Source organism: Chlorella variabilis (assembly GCF_000147415.1).
Source record: "Chlorella variabilis unplaced genomic scaffold CHLNCscaffold_1, whole genome shotgun sequence".
Classification (NCBI taxonomy): Eukaryota; Viridiplantae; Chlorophyta; class Trebouxiophyceae; order Chlorellales; family Chlorellaceae; genus Chlorella; species Chlorella variabilis.
The window spans coordinates 52868-66737 of NW_005435087.1; the positions used below are offsets into that span (position 1 = coordinate 52868).

A 13870-nucleotide genomic window follows, 5' to 3' on the forward strand; every position below is an offset into this window, starting at 1 on the left:
CACTGCTCAACGCTCATTGCCCTATATCCCACCCAGCCGCAGGACTCCACTGCCGCCCGCGCCCCGCCCCATCTGGCCGCTTGCGCGCCCCATCCCCCCTCGATGGGGCCCGCCCACACCGGGGCCTCCCCCCTCCCGCCCACTGCTTATTCAACGGCCCCGAGCCGGGGCTGCCCTCATTGCATACATAGTGCGCCTTTCCCTGCTTTTCTAGTGACCTAGCGTTCCGCACTGCCGTTTGGCCAGCCCATGCTCCCGTACCGTTGCGTTTCTCCCCAATGCGCCATGCCACTTTGCCAGTCATACACACGTTTCGATGCGTGCCCTGTCAGCTGCTTGCGTTGCATGTCGCCTTGCTCCACCCCTGTTTTATTGCTTTCTCTGCTTTCGCCCGGTTCCCGTCCCGTTTCGGCGGGGAGTCTATGTTGCAAGCTAGTTCTTGCTTTACCAGACTTTAAGCCCACACAAGCAAGCAAGCAAGCAAGCTGAGCCGCGCAGCATTCCCTTGCAACAGACAGAAGAGGTCTGTGGCCACTCACTTGTCCTCCCAGCACGACACGCAGCCTCCCACATTGGGCATGCAACCGGTGGCACGGCCCGGCGCGCAGGTGCCGTCGCCGCGGAGGCGGTGGCCGGCGGCGCAGCCGAGGCAGAATCCCGCACTGTTGCAAAGCGTGCACCACTCGGGGCACTGCAGTGGGAGGCGCGGGAAGGAGGATGGTTGAGGGGGAAGCCTTTCCCCTGAGGTGGCGGCGCAGCCGGTCGCCACCGGCTGCTTCGCGGGTGCTGTTGGGAGCGTTTACCTCCTTGCATTTGCCGAGTGTGCTCCTCTGGGGCAGGTAGTAGCCGTCCTTGCACTTGACGCACCTGCAGCAGGCCAAGGGAGGGGAGTCTGGATAGGGGGCGGCAGCGGAGGGGCCCACGGCAAGGCAGGAGCAGCTGGGCCAGCAGCTGGCGCCAGCCACCGCCGCCCGGCTCACGTGTCTGGTTTACGCGCCGAGCATGTGGCACACGGCGAGGCAGGGCCGGTGCTGCAGGCCCTCAGGCTGAGATTCAAGGCGGTGGCTCCTGCAGGGGCACCAAGCACCGGCTGGTTGGCAGGAAACAAGGATGGCGCCGCACCACAGTGCTGCGGCATCTGTGAGGCGGCAGACGTGCAGCACCCCAATGGACAGGCTATCCTGCAACCCGCTCGCCCCTGCGTGCTCCTCGGCCTCTGATGCACCATGCACGCGACAACTCACCTCCTGCAAGCGCCAGCAGCACCGCCGCGAGAGCGGCGAGAGCAGTGGCGGAGGCCTTCATGCTAGCGGATCGCGCTCAGTTACTCAAAGATCAGAATAACGCGTGTAGAACTGAGTAAACGAAAGAGAGAGCGCCCCGTTTGAGGCCCATGGCATGCAGTGCACTGACGCAGCTTCCAAGCAGCACCCCGGAGAACAGATCTAGGCCTGGCCTGCCATTCATGCCAACTGCACCCTGAGAGGCAGCGGCGAGCTTGTATCACGTCAGAGGTGGGAGCTACGTGGGAGGTAGGGACCTCAGCGCCAGCAGTACCCCCCTGGCGGCGGCAAGCCGCCACCCGCCACCGGCGCAGCATCCGCACGTTTGGCATCCGGGCAGTGTAGCAGGCAGTCGGCGAGCTTATGAGACTGCTGGAACTGAGCTACTGCCCGGGATATGCACCTGACGCAACTAATGCCCAGCGGAATCAAGGCCGTGCGCACCATGCGGCGGCGCCGCCGGCAGCAAGAACCGGCCGCAGACTCTGGGACGAGACGTCGGCTGGCGGGCACGCTACCTCTTTGCCAGGAGCAATAAGACACAGAGGCGCATTGGGTCTGCTACAGCTGACCCAGCTTAAGCGGCATGTCTGCCACGCTTTCTTCCACCCGCTGACGGGGCCGGCTTCCCCGCCAGCAAAACTCCGCCGCCCCTGCCTCCTGCCATTCTGCTGCTCGAGCGTGCGTGGGCCACAGCCAGCGTGCTCCCAAGCCTTGGAAAGCGAGCATAGGCATCTTCGGCCCGCCAATCCGAGCTCCCCAAGCCTTGGACCGCTCCCCAGCCGCCCAGAGGCCAGCAGGAGGGCAGTCCACGAGCCTCAAGATGGCCACCCCCGCCCCAGGCACGGCGGCGGCAGAGGCGGCAGAGGCGACCGTGCCTGCCCCGCCCCGGCCTGCGGGCGCTCCGCCCCCCGCGCCGGTCGCAGGCAGGCCACGGCCGCTCTCTGCGACCCCCTCCTTGCTCACCGCCCGTCAACCCCACGCCGCTCTGCTCCCCTGCCGGCACGCCCACCCTGGCCCCACCCAGCCTGCACATGCCGCTGCCCCGCTCCACCCCTGGCGCAGCACCCCCAGCCAGCTACCCGCCCGCCTCGGAGCGCTATGCCGTGGGCGGCGGCGGCGGCGGGCCCGGCATGGGCGGCCTGCCACGCCCAGAGTCTGAGGAGGCGTATGAGGGGCGCACCATAGCCGGCGGCCTGCACATCCCAGGTGGGCTTCAAGGGAGTGCCATAATGTGGCCTACACATCGCCTGTGCTGGAGGTTCAACCTTCAACGCTTAGTGCTGGAGGTGGCGAAGGCGGCGGCGAGCCCGCACAGGAGACAGAAGCAGCGGGCCTTCGACTCGCCGCGCCGCCGCCCGCGCCGCCCGCGCGCGTGGGCCCGGCCGCGGCCCCAGCCGGCGCCGCGGTGCCCGCCCGGCTTCCCCCGCCCCCTGCCCCGCTCCCGCTGCCCTCTCCCATCGTCCCCACACTCCTCGCTCACTCGGCCACGCCAAACACTGTTGCCACATGCACACCCCCTCTCACTCGCACTCTCACTCGCACACTGACAAATCACAGAAGTGGACACACACCTGTACCGCACCCCCCACACACCTGTACCGCAGGCGCCTCCACCATGTACTCCATCCTGGCCGCCCTCCAGCTGGTGGCGGGCATCCTGTTCATCATCGCGCCGTACAAGGTTGGTGGGGGTGGCAGGCAGCAGGCAGCGGCGGCAGCAGCTGTGGTAACAGGCGTAGGGGCCGCCGCCACGCCCTGCACGCATCATGCGCTGCTGCCTGCCCACCCTGCCGCCATCTCGGGTGTGCCTGCCCGCCTGCATCCTTGCCGACCCTGCCCTCCCTCCCTCCCTGCCTGCCTGCCCTGCCCCACAGGTGACCGAGCTGTTCTTCCGCAACATGCACCTGCCCCACAAGCACGAGTTCATCGGTGGGAGGGGTGGCGTGTGGCCGCTGCGGTTTGCACCAGTTGGGGGCAGGAACACCGTGTGACGCTCGGCTCCATCGCACTGTACTGCCCCGAATGGTCGTCGCCACCCTTGCACCACTCCCTGCTGTACCGCCCCCTGCTGTACCGCCCCCTGCTGTGCCGCCCTCCCTGCCCATACCGCATGCACCGCAGACGTGCTGTACGAGGAGCTGTGGCGCATCCTGGGCGCCTGCCTCTTCACCGGCTCCATCACCTGCTACGCGCTCAAGGTGGGGCCGTTCCCTGGCGCGCTGCCTGCTGCCTGCCTGCATGCCTGCCTGCAGCTGTGCCTGTGTGACTGGCTGTGCCAGCTGGCTGGCCAGTGCCCGCCTGCCTGGCTGGCTGCCCTGCTGGCTGGGTGGCTGAGGGCAGCTGGCAAACCGCCCAGGGAGGGTGGTGCAGGACTGCAGGTTCAACCTGAGGGCAGGGAGGCTGGGGTGCGTCTTGGAGCAGGGCAACACCATCGCCAGGCAGCACTCAGCACAACACTGCGCTCCCCACCTGACAACGTGCCCGCCTGCCGCCTTCCCTCCCCCGCCTCCCGCTGCGCCGCAGATCGGCGCCGACCGCCGCCTGCTGGCCGACTACGGAATCCAGCGCCTGCAGGCAAGGCAGCCGCGCCCACCCCCACGCTGCTGCCCCCCGCAAGCTTGCCCACACACGCCATACCAGCTGGCTGACCTGTCCCCTCCCGTTCGCCCCGCCCTCGCCCGCAGCACGGCCTGCTGTGGTTTGCTGTGTTGGCGGTGGTGCTCCACCTGGTACATGTGGCCTTCATCAAGACGCTCACCCTCTGGGGCCTCCTCATCGGTGGGTGTCCCTGCAAGCACAGCCATGGGCGGCACGCTTGCTGGCAGCGCCTGCCCCCTGCGCCTCCCGCGGGCCCTCCGGCGCCGGCAGCGGCAGCTGATCGCCCAGCCCGCTCGTTTGGACAAGCGGGCCTGGCACATGAACCGGCTCGGCCCCTGAGGGCCGATCGTGCGCGTGTGGCATGCCGCAGAGCACGCGCCGCCTGTGCTGCCGGTCCTTCCGCTGCGTCTACCACCCTGCTCTCGCCCTGCCCCTTGCCCCTCCCCCTCCCTGCCACTGCCACCCGCCTGCAGGCGCCCTCATCATGGCACCCACCATGCTGGTCCCCTCGGTGCACCTGGGGCTCTCGGGCGGCTTCATCTTCGAAATGGAGGTGGGCGGGGCCGGCAGCCGGCACGGCAAGGCAGCTCGCCAGCTGGCATGCTGGGCAGGCGGCGCACTGCCGGCTGGTCTTCGCTGGCCCAGCTGCGTCGAGCTCGCCAAATGCTGATCATGGCACTGCTGGAAGCTTGACGGTGCGGTGTATGCACTGCCACGCCCCACGCATCCCACCCCGCAGTCGCTGAGCGCGTGCCTGAGGAACATCTTCGCGCCGCGCCGCGTCACGTGTGAGCGCTGCGGCTGGGGCGAGGCGCCGCCGCCAGCTAGCCCGCTGGCTGGCAGTGCCCTCAGCAGGCTGCTAACGCACCCGGGCGACCGTGTGCCGCTCCCATGTCTCTCCAGCACAGCTGCGCCCACAGCCGGGCAGGCTATTGGCGCCAGCCACTCCGAGCCACCCCGCTCCTCTCTGCGGCAGCTGATGTGTGCCCCCTGCCGCCCCTCCCTCCCCTCACACCTCCTGCAGTCTCCGTCTTCCTCTACGCCCTGCTCACCGTGCTCTTCACGCTGGCCGGCCTGGCCTACGTCGTGCTGCCGCAGTGCGCCCCGCCGCCGGGCTGCCGCCGCTGCTGCTCACCTGCTCCCGCCCAGCTGACTGTGGCACTGCAGCTGCCATTTTTTAAGCAGTCATTCGCCCTGGCCTGCCATACCTCGCCCTGCCCGGTCCTGTCCCTGCTGAGTCTGCACACTCCTGCCATCCTCCTCTGCCACACTCTCCTGCCCAGCCCTGCCTTGCCCCGCCCTTCCCTGCCCTGCCCCTGCCCCTGCCCAGGCTGACCCTGAAGTGGACCTTTGGCTACCACACCGGCAAGCCCGCCGTCTTCCTGTGGCAGTGGATCGGCGCCGCCCTCTTCTTCCTCTTCCCCGCCATCACCTACACCCTGCAGGTGGGGAGGGGGGAGGGGGTCTGGGGAGGCCCCTGCCTGCCCGGCTGGTTTGACTGCCGCTGCAACGTCTGCCTGCTTGGTTGCGTTGCGGCCTCGCAACGCCTGCCACGGCCGCTGGCAGCAGGCAGGGCGTGCCCTTGCCGCACAGCCAGGCTGTGCCCCTTGCCAGGCGCCCGCCCGCCCACAAATCAGCCGCTCGCAAAGCGTGCGGGCGTGTGTGTGTGTGTATGTGAGCGCGCCTGCCCATGCCGCTGTGCCTGGGCGCTTGCCCCCGTGCCCGCAGGAGCGCGCGCTGGCGGGGCGCCTGCCCCAGACCGTGCCCAAGGTGCTGAACGTGGGGCTGCTGGTGGCGGCGCTGTTCCACATCCTGGAGCTGGGCAGCCTGCTGGTGGACGGCGGCATCCAGGCGATTAGGGTTTAGAGTTTAGGGGTGTAGGGTGTAGGGCTTGAGCCGAGCGCCGAGGCTGCTGCCGGGGCGGCCGGTCTAGATCTGCGCTTGGAGGTGGCTGGAAGAGGCGCAGCAGGAGGGTTGAGGAGCTGCCCCTGCCGCAGCCTGGCGGCCCCGGTGCCAGGGCCCCAGTAGCTGCTGCGCTGCTGCGCCCCGCTGGCGCCTCGCCACGCCCGGCTGATGGTGTTCGGTGCCGGCTCCCCTCCCCTGCCCTGCAGTCGCGCTGGATGCTGCCCGGCCTGTTTGCCCACTGGCTGCTGGTGCTGCTGGCCGCCATCGTGGGCCTCAGGTGGGGGCGGGCGCTGCCTCCTGCTGCCGCCGCGTCCGCAGCTTTGTGTGCAGCCAGCAGCATCATCGCCACACACTCCTTGCCCGTCCCCATGCCCCACACCGAGCCGCCTGCGAGCCGCCTGCGACCCTAAACCCTAAAAAATGGCTGCGCTGGGCTGCCCTCCTCCGCTGCCGCAGCGCCACCGCCCCCCACCCGCCTCCGGTGTACGAGTATGAGCCTCTGGCTGGGGAGCGCGCGGGCGCTGTGTGAAGGAGCGGAGGCCCAGCCCCTGGGGGCATTCGCAGCGCCCTGCTGGGAAGCTGCCTGGAAGGTTTCCTGGAGGAAAGGAAGTAGTATGCAGCGGGAGCAGCGTGCGGCGCTGGACAAAGCCCGCTGCCTCCATACTCCTTGAAGAGATGTATGCCGCTAGCGAACATGTGTCCACCCACGTGCCGAGCCTGCCCTCCCCTCGTCCCGGGCAGGCTCTCTTGCGCATGCGGCTTGCGTGCTAGGTTGCGTTGTTGCAGCGGGGACGGTTGCACAATGTTGGTTGAAATGCCACTAGGCCGGCGCATCAGTTGCCCGGAGCAAAGCTGAAACAAACAAGCAAAGGAAAGGGGGCAATTGGATGGATTGGTACAGCCCACACCGCACGCATTCTCCACCTAGCAGCCGGTCTCGGCCTGGCAGCTTGAGCAGCTGCGGCGGAGGCTGTGCGGGCCCGCGCCTCGCCAGCCACGGCCTGGGCCCACGCCCCGCCTGGCCCTTGCGGCCCGCCTCAGTCGTTGTGCTGGCGCGAGGCCAGGGGCTGCGCGAAGCGGGTGGGCACATCCACCATGTGCATGCAGGAGCAGCCGACGCACAGCGCCAGCAGGATCACCACCAGCACAATCAGCCCCTCAAACCACATGACCTGCCACGAGAGGGAGGGGGATGGGGGAGGGGCGGGGCGTGAGGGGCCAGGGTGGGGAGGGCTGGTGGGGGTTGGAGCAGGGCTGGAGGAGGCTGGAGGGCTGGAGGGGCGGGCAGGCAAGCTAGAGGCAGGAGGCAAGCAAGCATGGCACGGCAAAACGCCCGCGCGGCCGCTCAGCCAGGCCGCTCAGCCAGGCCAAGCAGCCAGGAGCAGGCCCACGCCCCGCCAGCCACGCCAGGCAGCCACGCCAGGCAGGCAAGCCAGGCGGGGCGGCGCGACGGCAGGCAGGGCACGCACGTGCTTCTGGCAGGTGGCGTCGCAGGTGGTGTAGTTGGCGGTGCGGTTGGCAGCGGAGGAGGAGGAGGCGACCGCGGCCTGCGCCTCCAGCAGCTGCCGCCGCCGCTCCAGCCGGGCCTGGGAGGCCGCCGCGGAGGCGGCGTGGGCGGTGTGCACCAGCAGGTGCCGGGGCGCCAGCTCAGCCAGAAGGCGGGAGGCGGCGGCCAGCAGCTCCGCCTCGACGTCGCGCCCGCCTGCCTCCGCCTCGGCCGCCTCCTCTGGGCACAGCACCACCACCGTGGGCTGCTCCCCGCCCGCCGCGCTTTCCAGCTCCGCACGCAGCGCCTCAGGGGTGGCGGGGCCGGAGCCGGCTGTGGACGCGCCGCAGCGCCCCAGCACGCGCACGCGCATGCGCCGCGCCGAGCGGCGCAGGCCGGCAAACACGGGGTGGCTTGAGCCCTGCAATGGGGGGGACCCAGGCAGCGGCAGAGGGCAGGAGGGCAGCTGAGCTTACGGCCGGCTGCAGCTGCTGCCGCGGCAGCAGCGGGGCAGCGCGCAGTGCGCCTGCGGTACGCGAGAGCGTGCGAGCGGCACCACAGGGGCCGCGCTCAGCGGGGCCGCGACGGCAGGCCGCCGCTGTGCCCACACGGCACCCACGGCCCCGCCGCCAGCTCGCGCACCTCGTGCATGGCGTGGGGCAGCTGCAGGTGCGAGGCGGCGGCGCCGCTCAGCTCGGCCAGCTGTGCGGCGACCTGTGGGGAGCAGGCCTCGGCCTGACTGGCCACCACCACCACCGCATCCGGCCGCTCCTGGGCAAGCTGCTGAGGGTCCAGCAGGCCGGCCAGCGCGGCCGGGACGCCGCCCGCCATGCCCGCCACGCCGGCAAACAGCTCCTCCAGGGCTTGCACAGAGGGCACGGCCTGCGGAGGCGGAGCAGGCAATGCGAGGTAGGTAGGGCGGCGGCGAGGGCGGGAGCCCTATGAAGGACGCCAGCGGCGCGGGGCACGGCAGCGCGCCCGGCGCTCCCCACCTTGCGATCGGAGGAGGGGGTGAGGTATGAACCTGAGGACCAGGCGTGAATGGGGGCTGGGGTGCTAGCCCTCGCCAAACCCGCGGCGCACAGGCACACTAGGGCCAGCGACAGCGCTGTGCATGGTCGCATGGCTGCCCCCGGGCGGCACAGCGCCGCGGGAGGTCGGGAGGAGGGGGCAAGCTTTGGCAAGGGCAGCGATTGGCAGCTCGCTGATCGCAGTGTCCCGCGGGGCTGGGTGTGTCTGGGAGAAGGCGATCTAAGTGGGGTGTGCCTCAGCCCGCAGGCGGTCGAGGGGACGAGCGCTAGCGCAGCACACAGCAGGGTGGGGTTTTCCAAGCCTTCACGTGCATGTTTCGTTCCGTGGATTGCTTCCATCGGTCCTTAATCGGTTTATGCATTGTTGCGAGTGCCTTTCCAGCACCAGCGCGCCCCCGCCTAAGGTGCTCAGAGGCCGCAGGCTCGCTGTGCAGCCCTATTGGTCGCCTGGGCATGGCGTGGCCACTGCAGAGTCTCCTGCAACCGACCGCCTGCAGGCCGGCCAGAGGACGAGCAGCCCTGGGCACTCTTGCTCCGTCTCACCCACCACTCCGTCGGCGGCAGCAGGGCTGGCGCTGCCTGGGAGCCTGCCAGGCACGCTCCTTACACACAGAGCAGGCGCCACAGCGCAGGCGATGTGCAGCCCAGCCAGGCGGCGCAGGCCTGCCCCGCTCGTCAGCGGGCTGCCCAGCTCCTGCAGCCGCGCCGCCACCGCCTGCTGGGTGTTGTTTGAGGGCGAGGCCGCACTGGGACATGAGCACGTAGCTCTGCACCGTGACCTCATACTCCAACCTGCCACCCAGCGGCGCCTTGGACCCAAAGGACCAATAGTAGGCTGCAGGCAGGCAGGCAGGCAGGCAGGCAGGCAGGCGGGCGGGGAGATGGGTAGGCAGGGGATGGGCGAGGCAAGCACAGAGGCAGTTGCGGGCAGGCGGCTGCCACCAGCTCAAGCCAGCAGCGCAGCCACCACCCACCGTAGCCAATCCACTTGAGCAAGTCGTCGGGCTGAGGGCGTGCGCCGTCAACGTTGCTGCCGGCGTCCCGAATGTGGTCGGCGCCCCAAATCTGCCTGTGCAGCTGGGCGTTGCGCCGCCGCTTGCGCCCGCCGCCCGGGCAGGGCAGCAGAGCGGGGCCCAGCAGCCGCGTGTCCCAGCGGTCGCGGTCCTGGGCGGGGGAAAAACCCTGCAGGCAGCAGGAGACAGAGGGCTTGGGGAGAACAAGTGGGTGCAGGCGGCAGGCGAGCGAAGCCATGCACGGCAGCAAAGCCCTGCCTCCCACCCTGCCACCTACCTCCAGCCCCGCCGGCGCCGCATCCACGGCTGCAAACAGCGTGCACAGCGCCCTGACGCTGCCCTCGCACCGTCCGTCTTCGGGCCAGCCGCGCCAGCCGGCCAGCAGGCGCTTGAAGTCATCCTGCAGCTCCTCGCACCGCAGCCAGGCGTCGGCGTCGGCGGGGCGCTCCGCCTCGGGCAGCGCACGCACCTTGGCCAGCGCGGCGGCCAGCAGACTGCCCTCGGCGGTCGCCTGAGCGGCCAGGCTGGCCTGGGAGGCGCCCTGGGCGGGCATGCTGTGCGGGTGGAGGTGGCGATCAGTCGCGGGAGGGAGGGGCACTCTCTCTCTCTCTCTCTCTCTCTCTCTCTCTCTCTCTCAGGAGAAGGGGCACGCTGCACGCTCCAGACGACTCCCAGCAGAGGGAGCGGAGCAGAAGAACGCCACGCCGAGGCAGGAACATCGGGCAGGAAGTCCAGGGAGCACATGAGGCCGCCAGCAGGTGGCTCGTCGCGCGCAGCGGCGGCGCCTCATGATGGGGGCCAGCCCTGCCCCGATCTCCACTGCTTTCGTCTGCACCAGCGCCATCTAGCACGCACTGTCCACTGCCAGGGGCAGGCTCTACACCGTTTGGCTAGCGTTCGCCCAGGCAAACATGCCCGCGGGCGGCAGCGCGGGGCCCAAGGGCGCCATCGAAGCCGTCAGGGGAGGCACGTTCAAGGTGGGTGATGGCCGCCGGGCTACCCGGGCCGCCTTGGTGGGGCAGCGCCGCCCGCCTCTCACCGTCGCCGCCCGCCCGCCGCGTCCCACTTTGCCTCAGGTCCTGTTTCCGCACAATGGCGAGCAGCACGAGGTGGAAGGCCTGTTATCATCCGAGGCCGCTCGCCTGGTGTGTGATGTGCTGGCATGTGAGTGAGCGCTGGGCTGGGTTGGCAGGGTGTTTGCCCTGCGCTCAGTGTGATAAGCAAGCAGCGGCACAGGAGGCTGCTGGGTCGGCTCCAAGCAGCCCTGCTCCGTGCTACCATGCAGTGAAGGAGGCCCTTGATGGCCAGATGGGCTTTGAATCACTCGAGCTGTACAGCCAGCGACAGCCGCCGCCGTGGGCTGCTCTCAGGTGAGCAAGTCAGGATGGGCCTCTACAGTGGCTGCTCACCCTCTTGTCAGCGGCACCGCCACATGCAGCACCCTCAGTAACCTGGAACCACCCACTTGATCTACTGTGTGCGTTGCAGGTTTCAACCGGGTGCTATCGAAAACCACGAGCTGGGCTCCACAAGCTTCTGCCAGGTGGTGCAGCAGCTGCAGGCCTGTGCATCATTCCAGCTGAACCCGCCTGAAGGTGAGCACCGTGGCGCCTGCTTGTTGCAATGCAGCAGTGCCCTGGCCAGTGCGCACACGCGTTGCCATGCTTCCCCTGAGATTCAGTTTACGATTGGGCAGACTCGCTGACGCTGCTCCATGCGGCGGCCTTCCTGGGCCACACACCAGCGATCCAGCTGCTCCTAGTGACAGATCCGGGGTTAGGCACAGCGTTGGACAGCAAGGGCCGCATTCCGCTGCATATCGCAGCCATGGCGGGACACACCGCAGCCATCAGCATGCTGCTGACTGCAGCCCCACCCACGGCCACGGCAGCAGCCAATGCCGCGGCCACGGCTGCAGACAGTGCCGGCAAGCTTCCACTCCACATGGCAGCTTCCAGGGGACACACAGCGGCATGCGAGCTGCTGCTGGCAGTGGCACCGGCCACGGCCACAGCAGCTGACGATGCCGGCAGGCTTCCGCTGCACTGTGCTGCAGAAGGAGGCCATATTGCAACATGCGAGGTGCTGCTAGCGGCGGCGCCAGTCATGGCCACAGCAGCTGACAATTTCGGCAGGCTCCCACTCCACTTGGCAGCAATGTTTGGTCACAGCGCAACATGCGAGGTGCTGCTGGCAGCGGCGCCAGGCACGGCCACAGCAGTTGACAGTAACGGCTGGCTTCCATTCCACTTGGCTTCACGTGCAGGCCACACCGCAGCCTGCGAGCTGCTGGTGGCAGCAGCGCCTGGCGCAGTGACCGACGCTGACTTTGGAGGCAGGCTTCCACTCCACTGGGCTGCCCTTGAGGGGCATGCCGCGGCATGCAAGCTGCTCCTGGCAGCTGCGCCAGCCACAGCCACAGCGGCGGACAGCGACAGCAGGCTTCCACTCCACTGGGCAGCAGCCGAAGCCCACCCTGCGGCATGCAAAGTGCTCCTGGCCGCAGCACACGGAGCAGCGCTGGCTGTTGACGCATCAGGCATGACGCCGCTGCAGCTGGCCTTATCAAATCTGACTGACGTTGGTGACAGCGATGATGATTTGCTGGACAACGAATTCCAAAGCCTGGATGCGGCGCGCTGCCTCTTGGCAGCAGGCCCAGCCCTGCCCATACTCTCATCACTGGCTGCTGCTGGCCCCGCCGCCCTGCCGCTCTATGCCGACTTTGTCATCGCCCGCCTGCCGCTGTCTGGGCAGGATTGGGCGCTGGTGCCAGCCCCCTGCCCCGGCCTGTGCGGAGTACTGCCGGCTGCTTTGGCGCACTCGCCTGAGCAGGCGCGCCAGCTGGTGCGCCACTTGCCACCTCCATATGTGCAGCGGCTGCGCACTGCGGCGCTGGCGCTACACCGCGCCCAGAAGGAACTGGGCACCTCGCTGCCGCCGCCCATTGTTGGGCTCATCCTGGCTGCGGGGTGCGCTGAGTGAGCTTTCTGGGGTGCCTGCTTTTTTTCTTTTTTTCTTTGACTCACATGTAGCGTGTGCAAAGCTGTCAGTCTTTGAGATCATGTGGACAGTGTGGGGCAGGAGGGGCGGTCTTGACAGCGCTCAGATCCCAGCAGGCGAAGCACCCTCTTCCAGGACTGCCAGCTGCTTTGAACACACACAGCTGGTGTGCCACACGGCCTTCCTCAGCTTGTGTGCAGGTTGTTAAAGGTGCGCCACCGCGGTGCAGCAGCGCAGAGCAGCTGGAGGCGGCACATGCGTTGGCCAGGCTTCGGTGTGCCGGCGTGGCATGCATCAACGCAGCGGCGCCAGCGAGCGGCTTCACAAAAGTGCGCCGCTTGCAACCATGTGTGCTGCTGCCCTGAGGCGTTCAGCCGCGGTGCCTGGCGCAAGCACAAGGCAGCGTGCAGGCAGCTGCCAGCTGCCAGGGGCAGCGGCTGCTGCTGCGGCGGAAAGCGACGGGCGTGTTACTGGGTTGGACTTCCATGCGGCTCTTCATGCGCACTTGTGTGCGGACGAAGGGACTTGCTGCTGTTGGGCGTACTGCACTGCGTAGTATGCGACCGGCTCAGCCCTGGGGCGGGGCGCGCCTGTGTCGCGCCGTGTGGCGGGCAGGCACGGCCGACAGATGGGTGCCAGAGCTATGACGAGGCCTTGCTTCGGTGGCCGAGCTATAATTATTGACTGACATTGACACATTAAACTCAATTGCAGCAGCAATAGGGTGCCGCTCCCGGAGGCGCCGAAGCACCTGCCGACGTGCTCAACCCGCTCAATGCTGCGGCTCAATGCTGCGGCAGTACCAGCCGCTCGATGCTCCTGCTCTGTTGTTGGGGCTCAGATCTTGAACTGGAGCTTAAAGGCCTAACACAAATCAAACGGAACTCGATGTCTTGTAATGATGTAACTCAGCACGCCGCTCTCGCTCCTTTGCACCTCCAAACTACCTACTACCCTAGCCTGGCGGGGCTGCCTGCCGAGACGTGCTGCCTGCCGTCGCGCCTCCAGCAGGTTTGCCTGCTGCGCCTGGTCGCTGCCGCTCTCCGGCCCGCTGCCTGCGGCTGCCGCCGCGTCACTCTAAGGGTGAGGGCAGCGGGGAGGAGGTGTCTGAGCCGCCCAGCGCCGCCCGCCTCGCCTCCTTGTCCTTGCTGCCGCGCTTCAGCCCCAGCTTGGAGCCCAGCTTCTTGGCTCCTTTCTGCACGCTGTCGGCTGCAGCAGGCGGCGGCAGGGCGGCCGCAGAGGCACACGGGGAGGCGCGCGGGGCGCTGGCAAGGTGGGTCATCCTGCGGTTGGGGGCGCTGGCGGGGGCACACGCCGGGGAGCAACCCGGGGCCAGCAGGCAGGAGCCGCACCACAGCCCACACCATGCACAGCTGCTGCGCGCTGTGTGCACAGGCAAGGGAGGTGCCGGCTGGCCCTGCCTCCTGCACCGCGCCACCGTCGGTCCCAACTGGCAAGGGTCCCACCCGCCCCTTGCCAACCGCCACTCTCACCTGTGCCGTTGAAGGACTGATACACTGCATCACAGGCACACAAATCAGTTGATCG

At 68.5% G+C, this 13870-nt stretch overlaps 4 protein-coding genes across 4 annotated transcripts in view; 1 reads left to right on the forward strand and 3 right to left on the reverse strand.

The window, feature by feature from the left end:
- Nucleotides 1–535: 535 nt before the first annotated feature.
- CHLNCDRAFT_49311 (hypothetical protein) lies at nt 536–1305 on the reverse strand (the record flags this gene model as incomplete). The annotated part of the gene is made up of 4 exons (XM_005851918.1): nt 536–691; nt 804–867; nt 981–1068; nt 1245–1305. 4 exons carry the CDS (start codon nt 1303–1305, stop codon nt 536–538), a joined length of 369 nt encoding a protein of 122 aa, XP_005851980.1.
- Nucleotides 1306–6826: 5521 nt separating this feature from the next.
- On the reverse strand, nt 6827–8399 carry CHLNCDRAFT_132881 (expressed protein; the record flags this gene model as incomplete). The annotated part of the gene is made up of 4 exons (XM_005851919.1): nt 6827–6961; nt 7259–7696; nt 7891–8157; nt 8268–8399. 4 exons carry the CDS (start codon nt 8397–8399, stop codon nt 6827–6829), a joined length of 972 nt encoding a protein of 323 aa, XP_005851981.1.
- Nucleotides 8400–11860: 3461 nt separating this feature from the next.
- Nucleotides 11861–12304, forward strand: CHLNCDRAFT_132884 (expressed protein; the record flags this gene model as incomplete). The annotated part of the gene is made up of 1 exon (XM_005851601.1): nt 11861–12304. One exon carries the CDS (start codon nt 11861–11863, stop codon nt 12302–12304), a length of 444 nt encoding a protein of 147 aa, XP_005851663.1.
- Nucleotides 12305–13394: 1090 nt separating this feature from the next.
- The window catches only part of CHLNCDRAFT_132885 (hypothetical protein), a gene marked incomplete at both ends in the record, with an annotated part of 7284 nt that continues 6808 nt past the window's right edge, over nt 13395–13870 (reverse strand). Inside the window, one exon of the mRNA XM_005851920.1 lies at nt 13395–13605. Within this exon, the coding sequence (XP_005851982.1) occupies nt 13395–13605 (211 nt within the window). The remainder of the gene's footprint in view (nt 13606–13870) is intronic.